The sequence below is a fragment of the Micromys minutus genome (genome assembly GCF_963924665.1).
Source record: "Micromys minutus genome assembly, chromosome: 3".
NCBI classification, from domain to species: Eukaryota; Metazoa; Chordata; class Mammalia; order Rodentia; family Muridae; genus Micromys; species Micromys minutus.
The window spans coordinates 2,626,442-2,647,267 of record NC_137972.1 but is presented as its reverse complement, the minus strand read 5'-3'; the positions used below and the strand labels follow the sequence as shown (position 1 = coordinate 2,647,267).

General features: G+C 43.3%; 1 protein-coding gene across 2 annotated transcripts in view; it reads left to right on the top strand.

Annotated features, from left to right (window-relative positions):
* The window catches only part of STK38L (serine/threonine kinase 38 like), a 52,499-nt gene that overhangs the window by 23,757 nt on the left and 7,916 nt on the right, over positions 1-20,826 (top strand). For both annotated transcript variants that reach the window (XM_080914559.1, XM_080914560.1), the window contains 8 exons: positions 9,923-10,061; positions 11,292-11,343; positions 16,748-16,870; positions 17,335-17,418; positions 18,004-18,127; positions 18,848-19,002; positions 19,350-19,452; positions 19,571-19,632. In XM_080914559.1, coding sequence (XP_080770685.1) covers positions 9,928-10,061; positions 11,292-11,343; positions 16,748-16,870; positions 17,335-17,418; positions 18,004-18,127; positions 18,848-19,002; positions 19,350-19,452; positions 19,571-19,632 — 837 coding nt within the window. In that variant the 5' untranslated portion in view covers positions 9,923-9,927. The remainder of the gene's footprint in view (positions 1-9,922; positions 10,062-11,291; positions 11,344-16,747; positions 16,871-17,334; positions 17,419-18,003; positions 18,128-18,847; positions 19,003-19,349; positions 19,453-19,570; positions 19,633-20,826) is intronic.

The following is a 20,826-nucleotide window of genomic DNA, read 5'->3' as shown; positions in this document are numbered from 1 at the left end:
ACATATCACGCAGCTATGAAAATGAGAGCTGGTTTATGGGGTGACACTGAAGAGAGGCAGTCAGCCAGTTCTGCAGCTGCTCATGCCAGCTAGTCTTACACACAGTTTATTTTATGTTTTTAAAAACAGAGCCTCATTCATGTAAGCCTTGCTGGAATTTGCTATGTAGACCAGGCTGACCTTGAGCTCACAGCTTCTAAAATGCAGAGATTAAAGTCATATGCCACCGTATTGGGCTTCTCATCTAACTTTTAAGAATGTTGATACATTTCTTTTTGAAAAAAAATCTTTAAGATTTATTTATTCTATGTGTATGAATATTCCTGTGTAGATGTATGTAGCCTATGTATGTGCCTAGTGCCTAGGGAAGACAGAGGAGGGTATCGGATATCTTGGAACTGGAGTTGTAGATGGTTGTGAACCATCCGATAGGTGCTAGAGACTGAACCCAGGTCTTCTGCAAGAGCAGCTAATGCTCTTAATTACTGAGCCTTCTTTCCAACCCCTCTGTTAACATTTTTATGATGTTTCAATTTGTGAAGGCTTAGATTTGTTGCTTTTCTATAAGTTTTAAAATGGAAAGAAGTGGGGAAAGTAAAATGACTACAGAGAACGGGGTTAAGAACATAAGCATTCGTTGATCAGTGAGAGAGGCTCTCTGGGGCTAGGCGGAGCTCAGGGGAAGGCTGCTTGCTCTGCTTGCCCAAGACCTCAGTTGGTCCCCAGCACCACAGGCTCTCTGAAGTGAAAGTGCTGATACATTGCTGAGCCCCTTCGGAGCACAACACTGGGTGCATTTGGTAGTTCTGTAACTGGTGATGTAACTCAGCTGGTCTCTTTGTGCCTGAATTTGAAAGGCACCTACTTCACGCACAGCATAGATAAAAAGGACACTGTACATTGAGCACTGTGCCTGACAAGGCCACCTTACAATTGCTGTCACTCTTCTGTCATAAGACCTATTAGTACTGGAAAGGACTTATTTTAAATTTCCAAATAGCAATCTCAGATATAGGCACATTTCAAAAGATGGCATTACTTACAAATTAGTTTTTTGACGAACATAGCAATTCTTCCCTTAGCAGGGTGCATGAAAGTTTAAGAACTTATGATTGTGCACTGAAAGGTAATCAAAACCCGTGTGTGCTCCAACTCCTCACTCTGAGCATTTGATGCAGTGAAGGTCTTCATTTTTATGGAATATATGAGAAAAACAAATGAATTTGAGTTTGAGTGGAAGAGAATTGGGTTAGCTGTAAAAAGAACTTTCTGACCACTGGCTGCCAAACAGATAAGAGGAGCTACTTTTCAGTGGTAGGAGAGAGCACCTGCCCAATGATCCTTTTGGGGCCCGAGTACATCAAAGGCAACTCAATCCTGAATTTAACCCCTAGCTCTTGGGCAGCGGCATCTTTGCCAAGATTCTATCTGCCCTGCAGTGATGACTAATCTCCCTGCTCAGACAGTGAAGTGTTCAGAGTCTTTTCCCTTGTTTGATGAATGGATGAGGCATCAGAGCGTAGGCAGTATCTATTAAAACTCTGAAAATAGTTGCAAGGATTCTGACATGAGTGTCCATTAAAAAATGAGACTTGAATGTGCTAAGGAAAGCCTGCAGCCCCCAGATGATAACAGTGAAAAGGGGATCCCTCGGTAATGGTCCAAACTGGGGTATTGCCATTACTTTAATAAAAACTGGAGAGATGGCTTAGTGGGTGAAGCTGTTGTCATGCACATACGAGGCTGGAGGTCAGACCCTAAGCACCCATGTAAAGTCAGACATGGTGGTTGAGCACCTGTAATCCTAGCTCTCCTACAGTGAGGTGGGACATAGACACAGAATGCTCAGAAGGTTGTAGCCTGCTAGCCTGGCATATTCAGTGGTGAACAACAAGGAGAGCCTGCCTCAGATAAGTGGGAAGGGGAGGACTGACATTCACATCTACCCACACTCACACAGACAAATACATACATGTGTGTACACACATGATAAGTTACATATGCTGGCTTAAATCAGTGAATAATAAACCCAAATCTCAGTTTACAACTATTTTTACTTAGACTTTTAAGTTTTTGAATTGTTGAAGTAGTTTTGATGTGAACCTATGGGTTTGTAGGAAAGTACCATTCTTCTGTCATAGCAAGGTCCTCTGTGAGCTCAGACATTGTGAGTCTTTTCCCATTTTGGGAACATTGGAGTTACTTAACTGTTAGCATCATGCTGTGACTTCAGCTACTAAAATGGGATGTGATTGTTACAGTGTCCACATGTGCTCCAGTCTCTTAAATGAACCGGTTTTTCCACTGACAAGTAGAGCAAAGATTAAAATCAGGTGGGTACGTGTGGTGGCACATACCTTTAATCCCAACACTCTGGAAACAAACAGAAACAGATTTCTGTGAGCTAGAGGTAAGCCTGGACTACATAGAGAGTTCCAGGACCCCCAGATTGTAATAAGACCCTATCTTGAAGAAGGATGAGGAGGAGGAGGGGGAAGAAACATGTAAACAAAACCAAGATTCTTCTGTGGTGGCTTTCAAGAAGCCTGCGGTTAATTGTTTCCCCTTTCATCATCTGGACAAAGTAGGCAAAACCCAGATCATAAGGCAAGATGGGGAGCACTGTCTGGATTATTGGGATCTATGTTAGAGTAGACTGGGACCACAGAGTCCATGGGCTTAGTCCTCAGTCAGTGCTGGCACTGAGCTGCTCTGCAGGATGGTGAGGTGTTCTGGGATTGCCATTGCCTGTGCACTTAGCAGCCGCCGTGGGAGCTTCACTGTAGGCTGCCACATAGCCTGTTGTCTGTTTGTGCTTCACTTCTGTAAGGTGAGGGGGATGAGGGGTGGCCCGGTCACTTAACAACGGATAAGATAATCCTCAGATCACTTACGTGTTAGCCTTCTGCAAGCAAAACTGCCTTTGGAAGGTCTTAACCTGTGTTCAGCTGTATTTTCCATAGTGTTACCTGTAATTGAGTTTAGAAAATTGTACACGGATTTAAACTTGGATGCTGCTTTATGGAGAGTTCCTGAGTTCTTGTGTTGAATTGAAGGGTTTCCTTGACAAAAGCCGGGACACACTTTTTTTGTATTTCATTCTACATAGTTTATTCTTCGTGTGTGTGTGTGTGTGTGTGTGTGTGTGTGTGTGTGTGTGTGTGTGTGTGTGTGTGAGAGAGAGAGAGAGAGAGAGAGAGAGAGAGAGAGAGAGAGAGAGAGAGAGAGAGAGAGAGAGACTGATTTCCAGGTTGTATTTGTATTCTGAAGACCATGAGCCACTAAACTGCTGCAATGCTCAGGGCTCAGTGATAAGTTGTTCAGATGTCAATAAAGAGTTCCTTAGCATTTTTTTTTTTTTAAGTCTTAACATTTTTTGTGTTCTGATGTGTTGGGACAGGTGCCTTTTGGAACTTGTCAGAGTAGCTGAAGTGAGTGTTCCACATGCTCACTCAGCACAGTGCCAGACAGGTCACGTGTGTCTGCTTTTAGCTGGGAGTAGTTTCTGTGGTCACTTGTGATGGCCAAAAAATTATCTTGGGAGAGTTTAAATGACTCAAAATTAGTGAAAGTCAGTTATGACTGTTTAGGTTTTAAGCTATACTCTTGACTATACTGTGCTTTAATTTTAGTCCTAATTTCTTGCTCCCATAAAGTATCACTTGTAGTTCAGAATTGTTCAGATAATCTGATCACCTTTGATTTCAGTTAAAAGGACTGCTCCCCCACCCCCATAAACATGTGTGTACGCACAAATTCATGCCCTCTCTCTGAATATGAATGACTAACTGCTTGTATGTGACTGAGTGTGTATATATGTGTGTATGTATGTCAGTGTGTGTTTATATGTGACTGAGTGTGTATATGTGTGTATGTATGTCAGTGTATGTATGTGACTGGGTGTGTATATATTTGTGCATGTATATCAGTGTGTATTTGTGAATGTGTTAGTGATAGTGAGTATGTAATCTGTTCCTATTAGAAGTTCACTTTTAAGAAAGTGAACAGCAAGTATCCCCAGATGTGCAAGCTTTACTTACAGCCTGGCTGACCACATGTCCAGGAAGTCACACTACTTCTACTTCTCACCCTTTCCCTGCCTGTTCACTCATTGGTGGTTCTCACTTCACACCCAGCCCTCACTGTTGGCACAGTACCTGCATCCGGTCTGTCCCAGCTTCCTTAGAATATAGAGGACACAAAGGGAGCAGGCTCCTCCTCAAATCTAGAACTCTCTTTTGTTTCCCATTTCTCCATGTTAGAATTTCCCTTGCCATAAATACTGCTTGAAGGTAGTTGAACTTAGGTCTGTGCTGCCCTAGTTTGTGACTTTCCTTTGAGTCCTCGGCAGGAAAGGCATTTGAAAAGACAGTGGTGATTTGAGCCTCTTAGTCCTGCCGTTCTGCAGCCACCTGTAAAGTCCTGCTGCCCTAGACGGAAGTCTGAACCAGCCTGAAGACAGTCATCCTCTTCTGTAGCTTGTTCCATGACACACTCTTGTCATAGTTCTTTGGTTCATAGGACAGAACCCAGGTCCACTTTGGTACATTGCTCTGTGCCATGGTGCAGGTTGATTCCTCCTCTCTGTCTCACTGCCAACATCAGAAGGAACACTCCCCTCCACAGCAAAGAGCATCCTGTGGCCTGTTCAAGTCTCAATGCTTTGATTGGCTAGTAACATTGAACATTTGCATATGTTAAGCTTTTCATTTATTGTCTTTATTAAGGTCCTTATTTACAGATTTAGTATTAAAAGCTGTGTATGATGTCTACATACATAATATATTTTGAGTTATTAAATATATACTTAGTGTTGAACTTGAGCTGACTGGCTTTCTTGCTTTCTCATATATGCCCATGGAAAGAGGCTGTGGCTGGCACTCCTTCATTAGGGACCCAGCATCTGGGACTGCAGTCTGAGGACCTGCAGCCTCAGGCATCAGCACCACAAGTCAGGATGGATTAGGACACTTCACACTGCTTCATTACAAGTACCAAAGATACTGAGATGAAATTGACAGGTCAAACACCTGCTTTCTGCCTTTGAAGTTTGCTGATAATGGAGACACACTTCTATTTATAGATAATGCATTCGTGCATGAGTGTGTATTCGAGTGTGTGTGTGTATGTGTGTGTCTGTGTGTGAATCCCACCAGCTCAATTAACGAGTACTGTACTAAACTGTTGGTAATATTTCTCTGATGAATTGGGGGTCACTTGTTTAAGTGAACAGGAAATTAAAGAACACTAGTGTTATGTTTCTCAATCTGAGAATTCTAGGTTTACAGACTATCCTTTTTTTTTTTTTTTTCCTGACTAGAGAAAGAGCTTTAATAAAAGACAAAAGCCAGTGTTGAGTCAGTTAAAGGTGTGGGTTTACAGTGTAACAACTGCTTATCCAGATCATTCTTCGAAAGTTTGAATACTTGTTAGTTTTTATATAATTAAAAATGTAAAGACAGACTGTGTCTGGTTAGAACAAAAGAGTTCTTCCTTGTTAAAGCTGCTCCCTGAGACCTGGGCTCTACTGAGCATGGATCATCGTGGGAGGAAGTTTTCCTTTTGAAGATAAACACAGCACTGTGTGTTTTGTAGCTTTGAACCTATGAACTTACTATATATGGGGCATAGGCACAAACTGAACTTCACTATATTCAGGTAGATTGTTTGCATGGCGTGCAGAATGTACCTCTTGCTGCTGGCGTTGGTTACAGAGGTGATGGATAACATTTGCCTTTTCCTGGTTTTCAGTCAAGCCATGTGATCTTCCAGGTGTGTCCAGCAGGAATATAAAGATTATGCTAATGACAGTTATAAAGTACCTAAAGTGAATTTCACTGACACCTGTTTTGGGTTTTGGAGTAAAGTTTATTACATCATCTTCTAGGGGAGGAAAGAGCTCTTGTCTGCTTATTCTGTATGTAGATCCAGAGATCCAGATTCACAGTGTGTATCTCAGGACCTTGTTTGTATTTTCAATGCAGCCATGCTCCAGGGCTTGGGAATTGTCTTACACTCCCTCACATGTTTTTGTGTTGCACAAAAACATCTTCAAAGATATTTTACCCAGCCATTTTCCTTTCTCCTCTGGCCCACAGACCGGCTCCCAAAGGAGCTTCTGTCAGCTTTGGAAGCTAGTGTGTCATCTCCTCCAGCACTTGGCAGTGTCTGGGCCCCAGGAGACATGTATCCATCAGTTTTGGCCATACCCTCCATCCTGAAGTGACTCAGTGTTTCCACTGGTGACTGTTCTCTGGACATCAACCTGGTTTTCTGACAACAGCCTGTCCTAATTCAGACTCCTCTTTGTCTGGCTTTGGAAGGATGGAGTGCTTTGTGACAACGTGCAGGTCCTGTTCCTCCTTAGTTCACCTCTTACTCTGTAAATCAGTACACTGCTGTTCTGTTTTGTATACCTATCTCCTGTAAGCGTGGTTAGGATAGAGTAGCTTCGGGATGTGGCTGGGGACTCCAGCCAAACATGAGTGCATTCTACACCTCCTGGTGGCAGCCAGTCTGCTCCCTCCAAGGCTGTGTCTCCTCCGTCTTCCACTTTCCTTTCCCTTCTCTATCTTTCTTTCTGATTTATGCAGGCATTACTTACAAGTCATCTAACTCCATGATCTGCGTCACTTTGTGCTTTTTAAAGAGGCTTTATGAAAAGCTTGTTTCTTCCTTAGTTTTGTAAAAGACTTGTGTTGGCCTGGAATAGCACAGGTTTGCTGTTGCCTGATTTTCCCTTTGGGTGGTGTGTTCTCGGCCACCTATCTTCTGGACATTTCCCTGTCTGCTTATTGCCAAAAAAGAGGCACAGAAAGTATCCCCAGTCCTTAGTAATCGCATCCCATTGGAGCTTTAAAGGACTCTTGCCCCCAAAGTAGTGTTTGTTGAGAAAAGTAGCTGACATTTGCTTCCTTACACTCTGAAGGTCTGAGCCTGTGTTTCCTGTGTCTTGAGGAAGCTCTCTAGGATACTCATGCAGGTGGCATGCCCGTTGCCCTTGAGGGTAAGCACATGCTGACATAAGAAGCTGGCAAATCCTGCCCTGAGCAACTTCCTTACCTGTAATCTAGGTTTCTTAAGTTCACTGGAAAGCTTTGTTTGATTCTGATCCATTCTTCCTCCTTCAAATCCTGACAGCAGACAGGGAGATGCTGGCTGTGTGACAGCTGTCTCTCTTTCCCAATTTTTGCCATTTCCACATCTGATCTCAAAACAGAATTTGAGCCCTGGGATTCTGGGGCTTTATTTGATGTCCATGATCTGAGCTGCCACCTGAAGCCATGTTGATCTTCATGGGTAGACTGCTACCATATTGGTGTCCATGGTCTCTTCTGCCACCGAAGGCCATGATAGTTCTGTGGTCCATGCTGTGGCAGGGCAGTGCTGATGCTGGAGGCCGTGTGGATGTCTGTGGTCCATGCTGTTACCAGAAACTGAGTCAATGATCCATGTTCTTGTTAACTGTAAAGAGCAAGAAGCTACTTTAGCAGTGACTGTAGATTCACAGTTGAGAAAGAGAACCATAGAAGGGCTTCTGTGACAATGCCTACCCCCTCCAAAAAAAGGAACAGTCCAGACATGAAACTGTTGAAGAGAACTTGTAAAAGTTGTGATAAAGATGCTGAAGTGCAGCTTTACATAATTTACAGCTTCTCACAGGGGTGAGGGTGGGGAAGGACTCAGTTTTCTTTAAGGTGCCGAACATTGGGAGTTTGACTGTGCTCCAGTGACTATATGGACAACACAAATTAAACTTGTGGTTTTTTTGTAGGGGGATCACAAGGGTGGGGGTGGTCTTGGAGGACTGGGAAGTAAGACTGGGGTGTTTTATGTGAAATTCTCTAATATAATAAAAATACTATGTTGGAAAAAATGGTTTTGTTAACGTTTATCTTCATTATTATTATTATCATTATCATTATCATTATTATCATCTTTTAAAGGAATACTGTTATTAGATCATGCAACAGTTTATTTTTAAATGAAGGTATGTGCCGTGCTTACAGAGGTACCTTAACTTGGTATGAGCAACCCTGGCTTTCCGTAGATTTTCTGTGCATTAACCTCACATGGCCTCAGAAAGGCCTGGGAAAACAGCAGAGCACAGGTTACAGTTGCCTCTGGGGAAAGGTGACTGAGGTCAGACGTCATGGCCTCAAGGGTCATAGAACTTTCTTCTTTCCAACTCTTTCATCTCTTCCCGATGTTCTTACTTATAAAGTGCTCTCCATCATTCATTCTGTCTGCTCTGTCAGGTGTGCTATGCTGGTGAGTGTTTAAAGGGGAGTTGTGGAAACAGTGCCTAAAGAAGTCCTAATTTAGAGCAATGTGAAATGTTTGGTAGTGATACACACTAATGTGTGAGATGTGCAGATTCAGAGGCCACCACCAAGAATGAGCAATGTCTTGTCATAGAGAAGGTTAGGGACAAGCTAGAGCCACAGAGGATCAGATGATTCCTACACATCCAAGTGGTTTAGAGGAAGTCACGTGAGGGACTGTCAGCATGAGGGTAGGGAGGGAATGCTCAAGAGCAAGTTGGCGTTTAGTCCTGACTCCCATTGCTGTGTGAGCTTCCCTAAGCTCTAGTTCCCTGTTCTAAGGATGCGGTGAGAGCTGTTGTTGTAAGTTCTCTATCAGTGAGTAACATACAGTTATCCTGAGATGCCCATTCCTGGTGTCCACCAGCTATACTTTTTAAGCTAATTTGATGTATGTGCAGAAGCCATGAAAGGATGCAAACAAGGGCCTGTGGAGAGTTAGCCAGTCACTGAAGAACAGCTTTGTACTGGGTTTGAGGCCAATATAGTACACTGTCTGCTTAAGGTTATGAGACAAGGGAAATGAGTTCACCTCAGTTAAATTACACATTTCCAATCTGAGCCTGTTGAATAGGGTTTCTTTGTTTCTTCCCTATCCCTGGCCTCCACCTCTGCTTCAGTCTGCAGGCAGAGTCTCGTGCCTTCATGTGTTTAAAATGGTGGGTGTGGAAGGTTTGTGGGCAATGGGAACTTGGGATGTTGACGTAGCAAGCTCTTTCTGTTGTCCAGAATGGTCTGTTAGGACCCTCTTCTAGGTATTAAAACTCATTTAATGTATGAGCTATTCTCGTCATTTTTGGTTTATCAAAGCCTATAGTAGGCAGATGTTTTGGAAACAGTACCACAATGGCCTCCAGAGCTGTCCTTGTGAAGTACCTAATTCCTTGCCTTCCTAAGGATTGAAATGGTCTTCATACAAGTGGTTCCTAAAAGCTGGCACTTGCATGCCTGTGGGTGGACATGTACTACCCAGGCTTGTGAGCTTCATCTGAAAACTAACTGTGCCTCAGAGTCTGGAATTCTGCATCTCTCCCAGTGACAGTTCAGAGTGCAAAGAGCATTCATGACTCTGTCACTAAAACTTAGATCTGCACATGCATATTTCTGCATCAGTGTCTGATAGTGCACACCAAGTTTCACAGGATTTGTGTAGCTTACCATTGAAACCACATTCTATCTTACACATGTATATCGGGAATGTAACTACTGGCAAATCTTAATAAAGTTTGAAAAATGGTCATTAAACCAGCAAAATGGATTAATATGTCCTTGTTGTGTGCACTGACACATAAGACCTTTTGTGAGCTCGTGTGTCTGTTAACATCTATACTGCACTAATACATCTTTCTATAATTAGTTCCTGGCTTTTCCAGGACAAAATTAATTTCTTTGGTTTTGGGACCAGTGCATCTTTTGGGGGTGCTTCATGCTTGTGTGTACTTAATAGTAGTTTTGAATTATTTATAATTTAGGAGCCTGGGTGATTAACTAATGGTAGAATTATTCTTAATAGAAATTAAACATTTTTAAAATTTGATAAAAGAACTTTGTTTAAAAAATTGCTACAGAACTTGATTTTAATGTCATTTCCATTCCAGTTACTATGGCAATGACGGCAGGGGCAACAACCGCCTTCCCTATGAGCAGCCACACCCGGGAAAGGGTGACCGTGGCCAAGCTCACGCTGGAGAACTTTTACAGCAACCTAATTCTGCAGCATGAGGAGAGAGAGACCAGGTACAGTGAAGGCGAAAGCTGTAGTTTTCTGACTAGATGGGAATTTTGCGCCTTGTTTTCCCCACTGACAGGACACTTGACTGCTTGTTTCATTTCCTGGGTTTCCAGAGTCTTGTGCACATGTGCACACATGTCACTTGTGTTTGAAGCAGATCTTTCCAGCTGTGACATTGTGGCATGATTTTGTGCTGTCCTTCATGAAGATGCTTTAGAAATGGCTAATGCATAACATTGGTGGTGCTGCACTGAGTTAGTGAGAAGAAAGAACAGCTTCAGCATGTCATTTTGCCTCAGGGAAACTTGAAATGTGAGGGAATGAGTGAGGGACCAGAAAGAGCACTGGTGTCTGAGCTGCAGCTGCTCTGCCATGCGGCCTGTAAGCCTCAGGCTCTTCCTGATCCTCCTGCCTTTGCCTCAGGTGCCGGGATAGGTGGGTAGGTGGCGAGGCTGGTCTGCATCACTCTGGTAGCTGAAATCTTCATTCTTTGACATGTTGGTCTTCTGGTACAACGCGAAGATAATTTAGATGAGTTGTCTAGATACAGAGTCGGGAAACCAACACTATCATCATGAAGTACTACTCACTCAGAGTGAGTGGTGAAACGCTCCATAGCCGTCAGACATGCTTAGCCTAACCAACTTCTCGTTAAAGGAAAAACCAAGTAGCAGAGCTTGGCTGTTCCTAGAAAAGCAAGTGTTATCATGCTCGATGTTTATTTCTACATGCGTGTGACTTTCCAGTTTCTAAAGAATCTTTTTAAGATTTATTTATTTATTTATTTGTGAGTACACTGTAGCTGTCTTCACCAGAATACACCAGAACAGGGCATCAGATCCCATTACAGATGGTTGTGAGCCACCATGTGGTTGTTGGGAACTGAACTCAGGACCTCTGGAAGAGCAGTCAGTGCTCTAACCACTGAGCCATCTCTCCTGCAAAGGATTTTCAATAAGTACACACACACTTGCCACCTGATTGGGAAAGTTGAGCTTAAGACTGTTGCATGGTCTCCTTGTCCTGGGAGACAGAGCACTGAAGCTTTATTCCGATGGAATGCTACGTCCTAGGATCTAAGAAAGAGTACCAATCGTAGTAAAGAGATGAATCTTGGTCCAGCTTGAAAGATTTTCTTAGCATAGCATGCCCAGGGGTTGGCTTGGATAAATGACTTATATCTTAAATGGAAATGGAAACATATTTTACAAGTCTAATTTTTTTTCTTTGGAAAGGCAGAAGAAGTTAGAAGTGGCTATGGAAGAAGAAGGATTGGCAGATGAGGAGGTAACGTAACCAACTATACCACACAGCAGTGAGTTCCCTTGTCTTTGTCAGCTGATGTGTGGGCTGGTGTGGCTTCTTTCTGTGTTGCTGTCATGGGTACCTTAGGAGGAAATGGCCTTTGCCCTCGGTCATATATTTACTGCACCCTCCACAGCATTATGGGTATAAGGGACAGGGTCCAGTGTTGGACACCTCCATGCATGCTAGTCTGGGTGAGCAGGACAGGGTCGCAGTGGACACTACTCATTGATTCCCTCTTCTCACATTTTTTTCTGAATATAAGGTTCCTTTGCATTTCACTGATGAATGACTGTCTTGAAATGGTTTCTTCCTTTTGCTGCCTAGTTTTTCTGCGCTCCGAAAACAAGTTTGGCTTACCGTCCTTCTTGCATGTGGTGGTTTTGGTGAGATATCACACCCAAGTCTAGGGTGTTTGAATGCTTGCTTCCTGGTTGGTGGTGCTGTTTGGGAAGGCTCTGGAGGTGTGGTCTTGCTGAGGAAATTTGTTACTGGAGGTGGGCTGTCAGAGTTTAAAAACTCAGCATTTCAAGTTTGCTCTTTGCCTTCTTCTTATGGTTCAGACTGTCTTCGCTTCCTGCTTCTGCCACAGCTTTCCCACCTTCGTGGACTGACCTCTGGAACCGAAAGCCCTAGTGCACTCACTCTCACAAGTTGCCTCGGCTGTGGTGTCAGTTACAACAGAAGAGTAGCTAAGGACTTGCCAAGGTGCCCTAGCTCCTGGCACCCATTCAACCCTGACCAATACTGAACTGCTGCGATTTTTCCTGCTTACGAGTGGTTCCTTTCTCATGCTGTTTCTGCCATTTGAAACTTTCTCCTCTGAACTCCAATTATTTTCCAGATGAGAATGAGTTATAACCTAGGCTTATTGCCGTTCAGTGGTCAGAAAGGAGCTTGAACTGAAGACACTGGCCAGTGATAGTGAGATAGCCTGCCCTGCAGCTACTGCCTTGGCTCTGTGCCAATCCTTCTAGCTGGCCTCTTAGGCTAGGGCAGGCAAGCACACACTTACTGGTACTGTCTGTGTGAAATTCATACTTATCGTAAGACCCCATCTTTTCTTGTTAAATTGTATTGTGGGGCAGTAATTTAAGGGCTTTATCCTAGCTCATAGAGAAAGGTGAGTGCATCTTTCCTTATTTGTCTCATTAATGTTAACTTTTTAGCTAGTAATAATTGTGCTGATACCAAATTCTTTTTTTGCTGTTCTGTGTTGTTTGTTTCTAAACGGGGTTCCTCTGTGTAGCCCTGGCTGTCTTGGAATTCACTGTGTAGGGCTGACTTTGAACTCGAGATCCACCTGCCTCTGCCTTCTGAGTGCTGGGGTTAAAGGTACCACCACCTAGTCTGATAGAAATGTTAGACACAGGATCTTAAAGTCTAGGGAAAGGGTTCCAAAGCAGATGCCCACGCTGAGCACAGTAGAGACTCTGAAGGACCTAGGTTTTCAACAAAGGAAACAAACAAGAAAAAAAAAAAACCCAAAAAACAAAAACAACAAAACAAAACAAAAAACAGCACTGGCTAGGGGGTTGGACACCTATCCAATAAATGGTGTGGGCAAAATTGGATTTGTGCTACAGAAGAATAAAATTAGAATTTTATATTTCACACAGAAAAATCAGATCAAAGATTTTAATATAAAACATGAAACACTGAAACTTCTAGCAGAAAAAGAGTTCCCTTCAGTATATTGAAATAGACAAGACTGTTTTAATAGAACACTTACAGCATGCAAACCACCCCCCGAGTACCAACGATGAGACTACATGGAAATGGTTTCTGTACAGAAAGGAAACAACCAGCCGACCAAAGTCTAGGAGATACATAAACAGGACCATGTCTTAGGGGAAAAGGAGGAGGAAGAAACAGGTTTTTAATATGTCTGTTCCTCACACTTCATGTTAATGAAGACCTGCCCATTTGTAGTACCAAATACCAAGAGCTCAGGATTACCCATGTCAGGTGACAGATTATAAAACAGTTGTTCTTCCATTAGCCTGCTGTGGTCAGGATCCTGTTGTGCAAGAAGATCTAGAAGCCTGGACTTGTATAAATTCACCTGCTTTTAAAAAATATTGCTAAGTGATAAAAGGGTTACTTGGAAGTCAGGAACGGTCTGGGACGTCCTGGCTTTGTGGTGCCCCCTGGTGGACATTAGGGATTTTTTTTTGTCTTAATTCTTGTAAATAGCTTGTAAAAATGTCAATTCATTTTGCTTTTATAAGTTGATGGCTCATAATATCTGCTTTTAAACATTCCATCTTTTTCTGTAAAGATACTTTAAAGTCCCTGTGTTTATTGTTAGGCCCTATGCTAGGGCCTTCGAAGATGTGTAGAAAACAACAAATCCTCTCAATTTTGGTGTTGAAACTATAAGTATAAGGAATTGGAATTTCTTGTTTCTTAAAAAAAAAAAGAAAAGAAAGAAAGAAAACCAAACTTTAAGATTTCTTAAGCATGTGTGGATGTGGAGTGCATGTGGCACCCGGAGGACAGGATGGGTGTCAGTTCTCAGCAGTGCTGTCTGCGGCTGGCTGTCTGCCTCTGTAACCCACTACGTAGGCTGCTTGGCTAGCTGGCCTCAGAGATCCACCTGCTTGTGCCTCCCTCAGGCTGAACCTGTATGTGCTGGTCACTACTGGCATTCATACGTAGATCATGGTGTTCAACTCAGTAAGGTCCTGGAGCTACCTTCAAGTGTAGCTTTTTAATGAAAACTAACCCTTAATTCTTCCTATAACAGGAAAAGGTCTGAATAGTTCATAAGTGAGCTGCGAGACCATTAGATTGTGGTCATTTACAACAAACAGTGGCCAAGAGGAGCCCTTACTATCTCAGAACTTTGAATTACTCTTTCTGTTTTATAAACAACTTGGCATCTTGCAGATTGAGACTCTTACCTATTTGAAAAGGAATGGAGTCTGTAGCCTTGGGACTAGGGAGAGAGAGACAAAAGAATTTTCAGATACAGAATGAGAACACAAGGGGAGACTGAGCAGGAATCATCAGAAGTGGATGTTTATTAATGGAAAGCCAGAATAAGGGATTGAAGCTGCAGAAGAGAGCCATGAAGCAGCAGGACGGCAGGGGCTCAGCACAGAGACCTTGGCCTTTAGTGCACAGTCTGAGCAGATGCACCAAGTGCTTCTCATGGGCCTTCAAAGTCTGATGTAGCATCACCTGCTCCTGGACCGCAGTGTGGCTGCAGGGAAGCCACTGAGTAGCTATTTCTGCTGTTCTGTTGGAAATGGTGATGCACACTGTGAGGGCTGTGCTCTGGTAGATGGGAGCAGTGTTTATCCTTTCAGACACTCAGGGACTAATTTTTGTTGTTGTAGTATTGGTTTTTGGTAGACTCTTGTCTAGATTGTAAGCACATTTTCTGAAACTACACAGTCGGGGGTCTCTTCTGTTTAGATGAGACAGGTTTCTGTAGCTAAATGGAACTGTGCTATTCTGTAACTATGAAAAGGAAAATTGTAAACCATCTTTTATATTCTTATGTTCATCTGTCACATGTAATTAGATTAAAATAATTAATTTTAATAATAATCATGTTGTATTACCACGAGGGACACAATGCTAGAGGGCCACCAATTAGCTTCTAAAGGGAACTCTAGTTCGGAACTTTAAACAAGCTCCTGGTCAGAACTGCCACCCCCATGCATGGAACAGCTGGTGGTGGGTTCCTGTAAGAGAGGAAAACACGGGCCACACTGCTGCGAGGTCCGTCTTTGCCTTTATAATGGTGTAGATGTGATTTCGGCTGTATTAAACTATTGAAAGGTAAAGTTTTTCCCAACTCCAAGATAAGTGCAGTTTATTTTTTAAACCAGCATGTAACTGGTAGATATAAGTACTTTTGATAACGCAGTGTTTGCTATATCTTTACTTCCTTTATTACACACCCCACATAAATAAAATTGTGGGCTAGAGAGATGGCTTAGCAGTTAAGCACACTGGCTGTGCTTGTAGAAGGCTCACGTTCAATTCATCACACTTACATGGCTGCTCACAACCATTTGTGACTTGACATTGTTACAGACATTCATTTAGGCAAAATACCCATATGCATAAAATAAATTTAAAATAAAAGGTTTAATGTTCCTTCATTGAGCTGTGTGAATTCCTGACACAATTTCTTGTTTGCTACTTCCTGTTACAGGTATTAGAATTCTGATGATACACAGACTTCTAATTAGACACCTAAGTTTGTTACACATCTGAAGTTAGACAGACGGGAGCAGGATGGACAGATGGAGCTGTGTGTCTGAGCTGATGACAGTGCTGTAATTTGTTACCTGAGCTCAGTCTACGAGAGGCTGATGGGCCACAGTACTTGAGTTGGAGTTGAATACCTTTGGTGACTTTCTTATTCCACCGTGTGCTTCCTCTCCTGGCAACCATCCTTGTGTGGTGAACTTGAATTTTATTAGATGAGAGGTCAGTGAGGTTAGGACAAGAACATGAACGAGTTCCAAATGCAGCCTTCAGGTGTTTAAAAATGTTGCTAATTAATAGTTCTTATTTTGTTACTTTGTCGAATCATGGTTGCTGTGGGGATTCTGACTTGGAGGATTTGGAGGTTTTTGTTGGTTTTGGTTTGTTTGTGACCCGGAAATCACAGAGTTCCACCAGCCTCTTCCTGAGTGCTGGGATTGAAGGTGTGTGCCACCGTGCCCAATTATTTTGCAATTTTCTTGTCTTTATAAAGTTGTATGGTGTTTTAAGCAGTTTGCTGAAGTTTATCTAAGAATCGGTTGGACTCTAAGTAAATCCATGGAAATGCTGCTGTTCCGTGACTTTCGAGTCACCGGTTTCTCTAGCTATTATGGCAACTGGAAGGTAAAGAGTGACAGAGGAGTCAGAGCCTGCTGCTGTAATCCACACTCAGGAGTTTGCACAGGAGGATGGCCATGAGTTCAAGGCAAGCCTGAGCTACTCAGTGAGATCCATCTCAAAAATAAGTAACTAAGCCCATGTCAGAGTGAATACACACATCAGATGCTCCCCGTTGGTGTGAGTTTAGTCACCACTCCGAAGGCAGTGATTTACATTTATAAAAAACTGCTGAAGACATCAGGGTCCAAAAACCTACTTGTAAGGATACAGACTTGAATGCTTTCTTAAAAATTTTAAGTTCTTCCCTTGCTTAATAAATACTTGCTTTAGGCAGATAGATTATTGACAAACATAATTAAGATGTGGCTCTGCGCGTTTACATATTTTAAATGAGATGTGTGTGGGTGTGGATCTGTGCGTGAGAGTGCAATGCTTGGAGGGCCAGAGTGTGCTGGAGGTGAGTGGATTCTGGGAGCTCTGCACCACACATCTGAGACAGCCGGATTTAAAGTCATCTTTTAACATTCTTGTTTCATAGAAAAAGTTACGCCGATCACAGCATGCTCGTAAAGAAACAGAGTTCTTACGCCTTAAGAGGACCAGACTTGGCCTGGATGACTTTGAGTCTCTGAAGGTTATAGGAAGAGGAGCTTTTGGAGAGGTGAGCTGCTTTGTTCAAGGCACCACTGTTGAAAGTAGATGCTATAAGATGTTTAAATGTAGTGACTATGCTCTGAGGTCATCAGTAAGAATGCTTGCCTGGTATCCACAGAGTCCTGCATCTGACTCAGCACCGCAGGAACCAGGTGTAATGGCGCACCTCTACACTGCCAGCACTTGGGAGATGGGGGCAGGAGGGTCAGAAGTTCAAACCATCCTCCTCTACATAATAATAAGTTCAAGGCCAGCTGGGGATACACTAGACCCACACCTCCCATAAGTGTGTGTGCGCGTGCACATGTGTGCTCGTGCATGTGTGTGTGTGTGTGTGTGTGTGTCTGTGTCTGTGTCTGTGTGTGTGTGTGTGTGTGTAGGTGTAATTTCTTTGATATTACCACTAGTAAATTCCAGGGTTCAGCAAAGGAAGCTCCTTCCACTGTTCCAGCATTTATGTTTGTGCTCTAGGTGCGGCTGGTCCAGAAGAAAGACACAGGGCACATCTATGCCATGAAGATCCTGAGGAAAGCTGACATGCTTGAGAAAGAGCAGGTGTGTCTCATCAAGGGCCTCCCATGACGAGGGCTCAGTGTAGTATTTATGTTGAGAATGATGAAAAGAAATCCAGTGTGCTAGTAATTACTAAATATGATAGTCTATTTTAGTGTTTTCAATTCTTAGATTTAAATTTCAATATCTTCAACTTTATATCTCTGTGTTAGTGCTCAGTTGCTTTTGGAGAACAGCACAGGGTGGAGGCTGTAAACACAGAAGCCTTTGCTTAATTGTGGCTCCATTCAAGATCAAAAGTTCCCATGGGTCTTAGTTTCTAGTGATTGCTTTCTTTGGTGACTGAGGGAAGGGCAGGCACAGGAGCACTCCTGATGCCTCTTCCTAGAAGAACACTAGTTCTGTCACATAGCAAATATGAATCTGCTGCCTTTACAGAGTTACAGAATCCATTTACCCTTGAGGGTTAAAGAGAGAAGCTAAAACAAACTGCTTCTTGGTTTGCATTTTTAATGAAAACATGAACATCCACATTTCAGTACTTTCTAAAACTACATGTTTCCTGCATGACTGTTCGGCATGGTAATTGGAAGAGGGCCATTACCTTTACAAAATACATTCATCTAGGTGGCTCATATCCGAGCAGAAAGAGACATTTTGGTGGAAGCAGATGGAGCCTGGGTAGTAAAGATGTTCTACAGCTTTCAGGACAAGCGGAATCTCTATCTCATCATGGAATTTCTTCCTGGAGGTAAATAGTGGCCGACACGCTTGAGCTCATCTGCATATTAGTAAGTTCATCTGCATATGCAGCAATAATGTCAGCTAGCTTTAGTATTTATATCTGACCACCGGCAGGTGATTCGGCCACGAATCATGTGATTTTGAAGGACTATTAAGCTGACAAGTTAAATACTGTCATTCTGTGTTCATGGTAGCCCACTGTAGAGTTAAGTACAGCAAGCCTGAGTACAGAACAGAAAGACAGGCTTCTGGTTTCTAGCTGGTTTCTAGGCCTGTTTACTCCTCATGTCTTTAAACTGCAGCTCTGCTCCACAGCTCCACATTGCCCACTGCACCATGGCATGCACTTTGCAGGGTGTTTGCAGGTACTGGGCAAGTCATAAAACTGAAACTCTGACCTAGTCTATACAAACAAAGAAGGTACAGAAGAGTATTCCCTTTAAGCTGGGTGTATGTTACTCCATGCCCAAAATTCCAGTACTAGGGTTCCAAGTACAGTGACTAAAATTCACAGGAAATGATCTGAGACTGAGGCTCAGGGTTCATTGCCTCAGCCCAGTGAAGTTAAGGAGGATGCTGGGAAAGTGAGTAGGGTGGGTACGGAAGGATGAGGTGTGCAAGGTCGTTCTTAGCTGCTCTGTAAGGTCCAAGCCAGCCCAGGCTACCCAAGGTCCTAGCTAAGGACAAGCAGCAGAAGTAGTCTGTTTTCATAAGTTGTGTTTCTCAGGTGACATGATGACATTGCTGATGAAGAAGGACACCTTAACAGAAGAGGAGACACAGTTCTACATCTCAGAGACAGTCTTGGCAATCGACGCCATTCACCAGCTCGGCTTCATCCACCGGGACATCAAGCCGGACAACCTTTTGCTGGATGCCAAGGCATGTGAGGGGCACAGTGGGAGAGCACTGGGCGTTGGCTGTGCCGTGAAGGCCGCTGGGGTCCTGGCTGCACATAGCAGCTGTGGTTTAGGTTCTTTGGGGTAATGAAGTTTTTTCTTTGAAAGTACTGAAAGTGACCTCGTGGGAAAATGGCTTTAAAAACTCCATTTTCCTTTGCAAAACTCCCTCAAACATGCATAATCATACATGTCAGCTATATGTGATGTGGTGTTCAAGGTTAGGATTTTTGTAATAACTGCATTAAAAGTTTATAAGAGGTTTTTTTGTTGTTGTTTTGTTTTGAGAGTTAAACTAATTTGACTTACTAGAATTTGTTGTTGTTTTAGGGACATGTAAAATTATCTGATTTTGGTTTGTGCACGGGGTTGAAGAAAGCTCACAGGACTGAATTCTACAGAAACCTCACACACAACCCGCCAAGCGACTTCTGTAAGTTTGCTTTTTTCCCCCTTTGGATGAAACTTTGCAGTTTTGAAACTTTTTTTCTCTAAGGAAGGCAGGCTCCCTTTTCCCCATCCAGTCTCTCACTCTGTCTTGTTGAAATTAGCATTTCAGAACATGAACTCGAAGCGGAAAGCAGAGACGTGGAAGAAGAACAGGAGACAGCTGGTGAGTCAGCCACTTTCTGAAGAGTGCTGTACCCTGGCTCAGAGGACACAGCGTGTCCCCATTGCTGTGGGCCCTGCTTGATTGACTCAGGACCTAGGGTCACTGAGGGTCGATGGGACAGTGACTCCACACTGCACTTTCTTTGACCAGTGAGGGTTAGAGACTCAGACACTTGTGGGACTTAGTAGAGCAGCATGTTGTGTTAAGTGAGAAACTGAGGAAAAGTGAGAAACTCGGTAGGAGTGGGAAGGAGGTGCTGGTGGTGGTGGTGTCAGTGCTGTTCTTAGAGAAAAAAGCTGTTAAAATCCCTCATTTAAAGATCTTTTAGGGCTCTGGCAGAAACTGAAAACAGTCTGAAGTGGTTGCTAAGACAAGCCAGTTCTCTGGGCTGTCGTGGGCTGAGCACCCACACTGTATTTCTCCTGGCCAACCAGGCAGATGGTCAAGAGTTCTTCAGGTGCGGTTTAGTTGTGGGTTGAAGCCCTCAGGCTGTGTCTAACTCTAGGCACTTGCCCGGCCTGCTGTCCTCCGCCTTACAGACGGCTCAGGTGCTGTTAACTACATTAAGCAATTTTCACAGCCACAGAAAAGAAACTAGCTACATGTGATTAACTGTCAGTGGAACGGTCTGGGTCTTGGAAGCTGTCTCTGAGTTAGCAACCTTAGAAGCAAAAACATTAGAGCCTAACTGACATTTCCCAAGGAGAAAGTCTGGAGCTGCAGCTGCCCGCCCGAAGCACTGGCCTTTCCTTTAGATGCTGAGTCCTTTTACCAGGGCCTCTTGGTGTCTTAACCAGCTGCAGGCTTTGATTCTTAGCCTGGTGTTTGTGGTCAGCTGGTTTCACTCAAACCTTCCTTTGACTCCTGTTTGCTTCAGTTACTGCTTGTGCAGTAGCTCCTACGGCTACCATCTTAGTTAACCAAGGGAACTGGAAGCCCGGGGTGTGGAACAGTGTCAGCAGGCAAACCAGCCCCTCAGTGTTGGATGGTAGGGCTGTTTCTCCTCCTGTGCTGTTTCCCTCAGGGTTTTAATGAGAATAAGAGCTGCTCCCTTGTTCTCTGCATCTCTGTGGTTAACTGGATATGAATGTTTACAATTAGCAAAGTGGTTTTGTCTTGTTTTCCTAGTTTCTTATATGATGCCCAACATATGCAGACACCTTTGTCAGTATTTGTTAAGGTCAAGTAGACAGT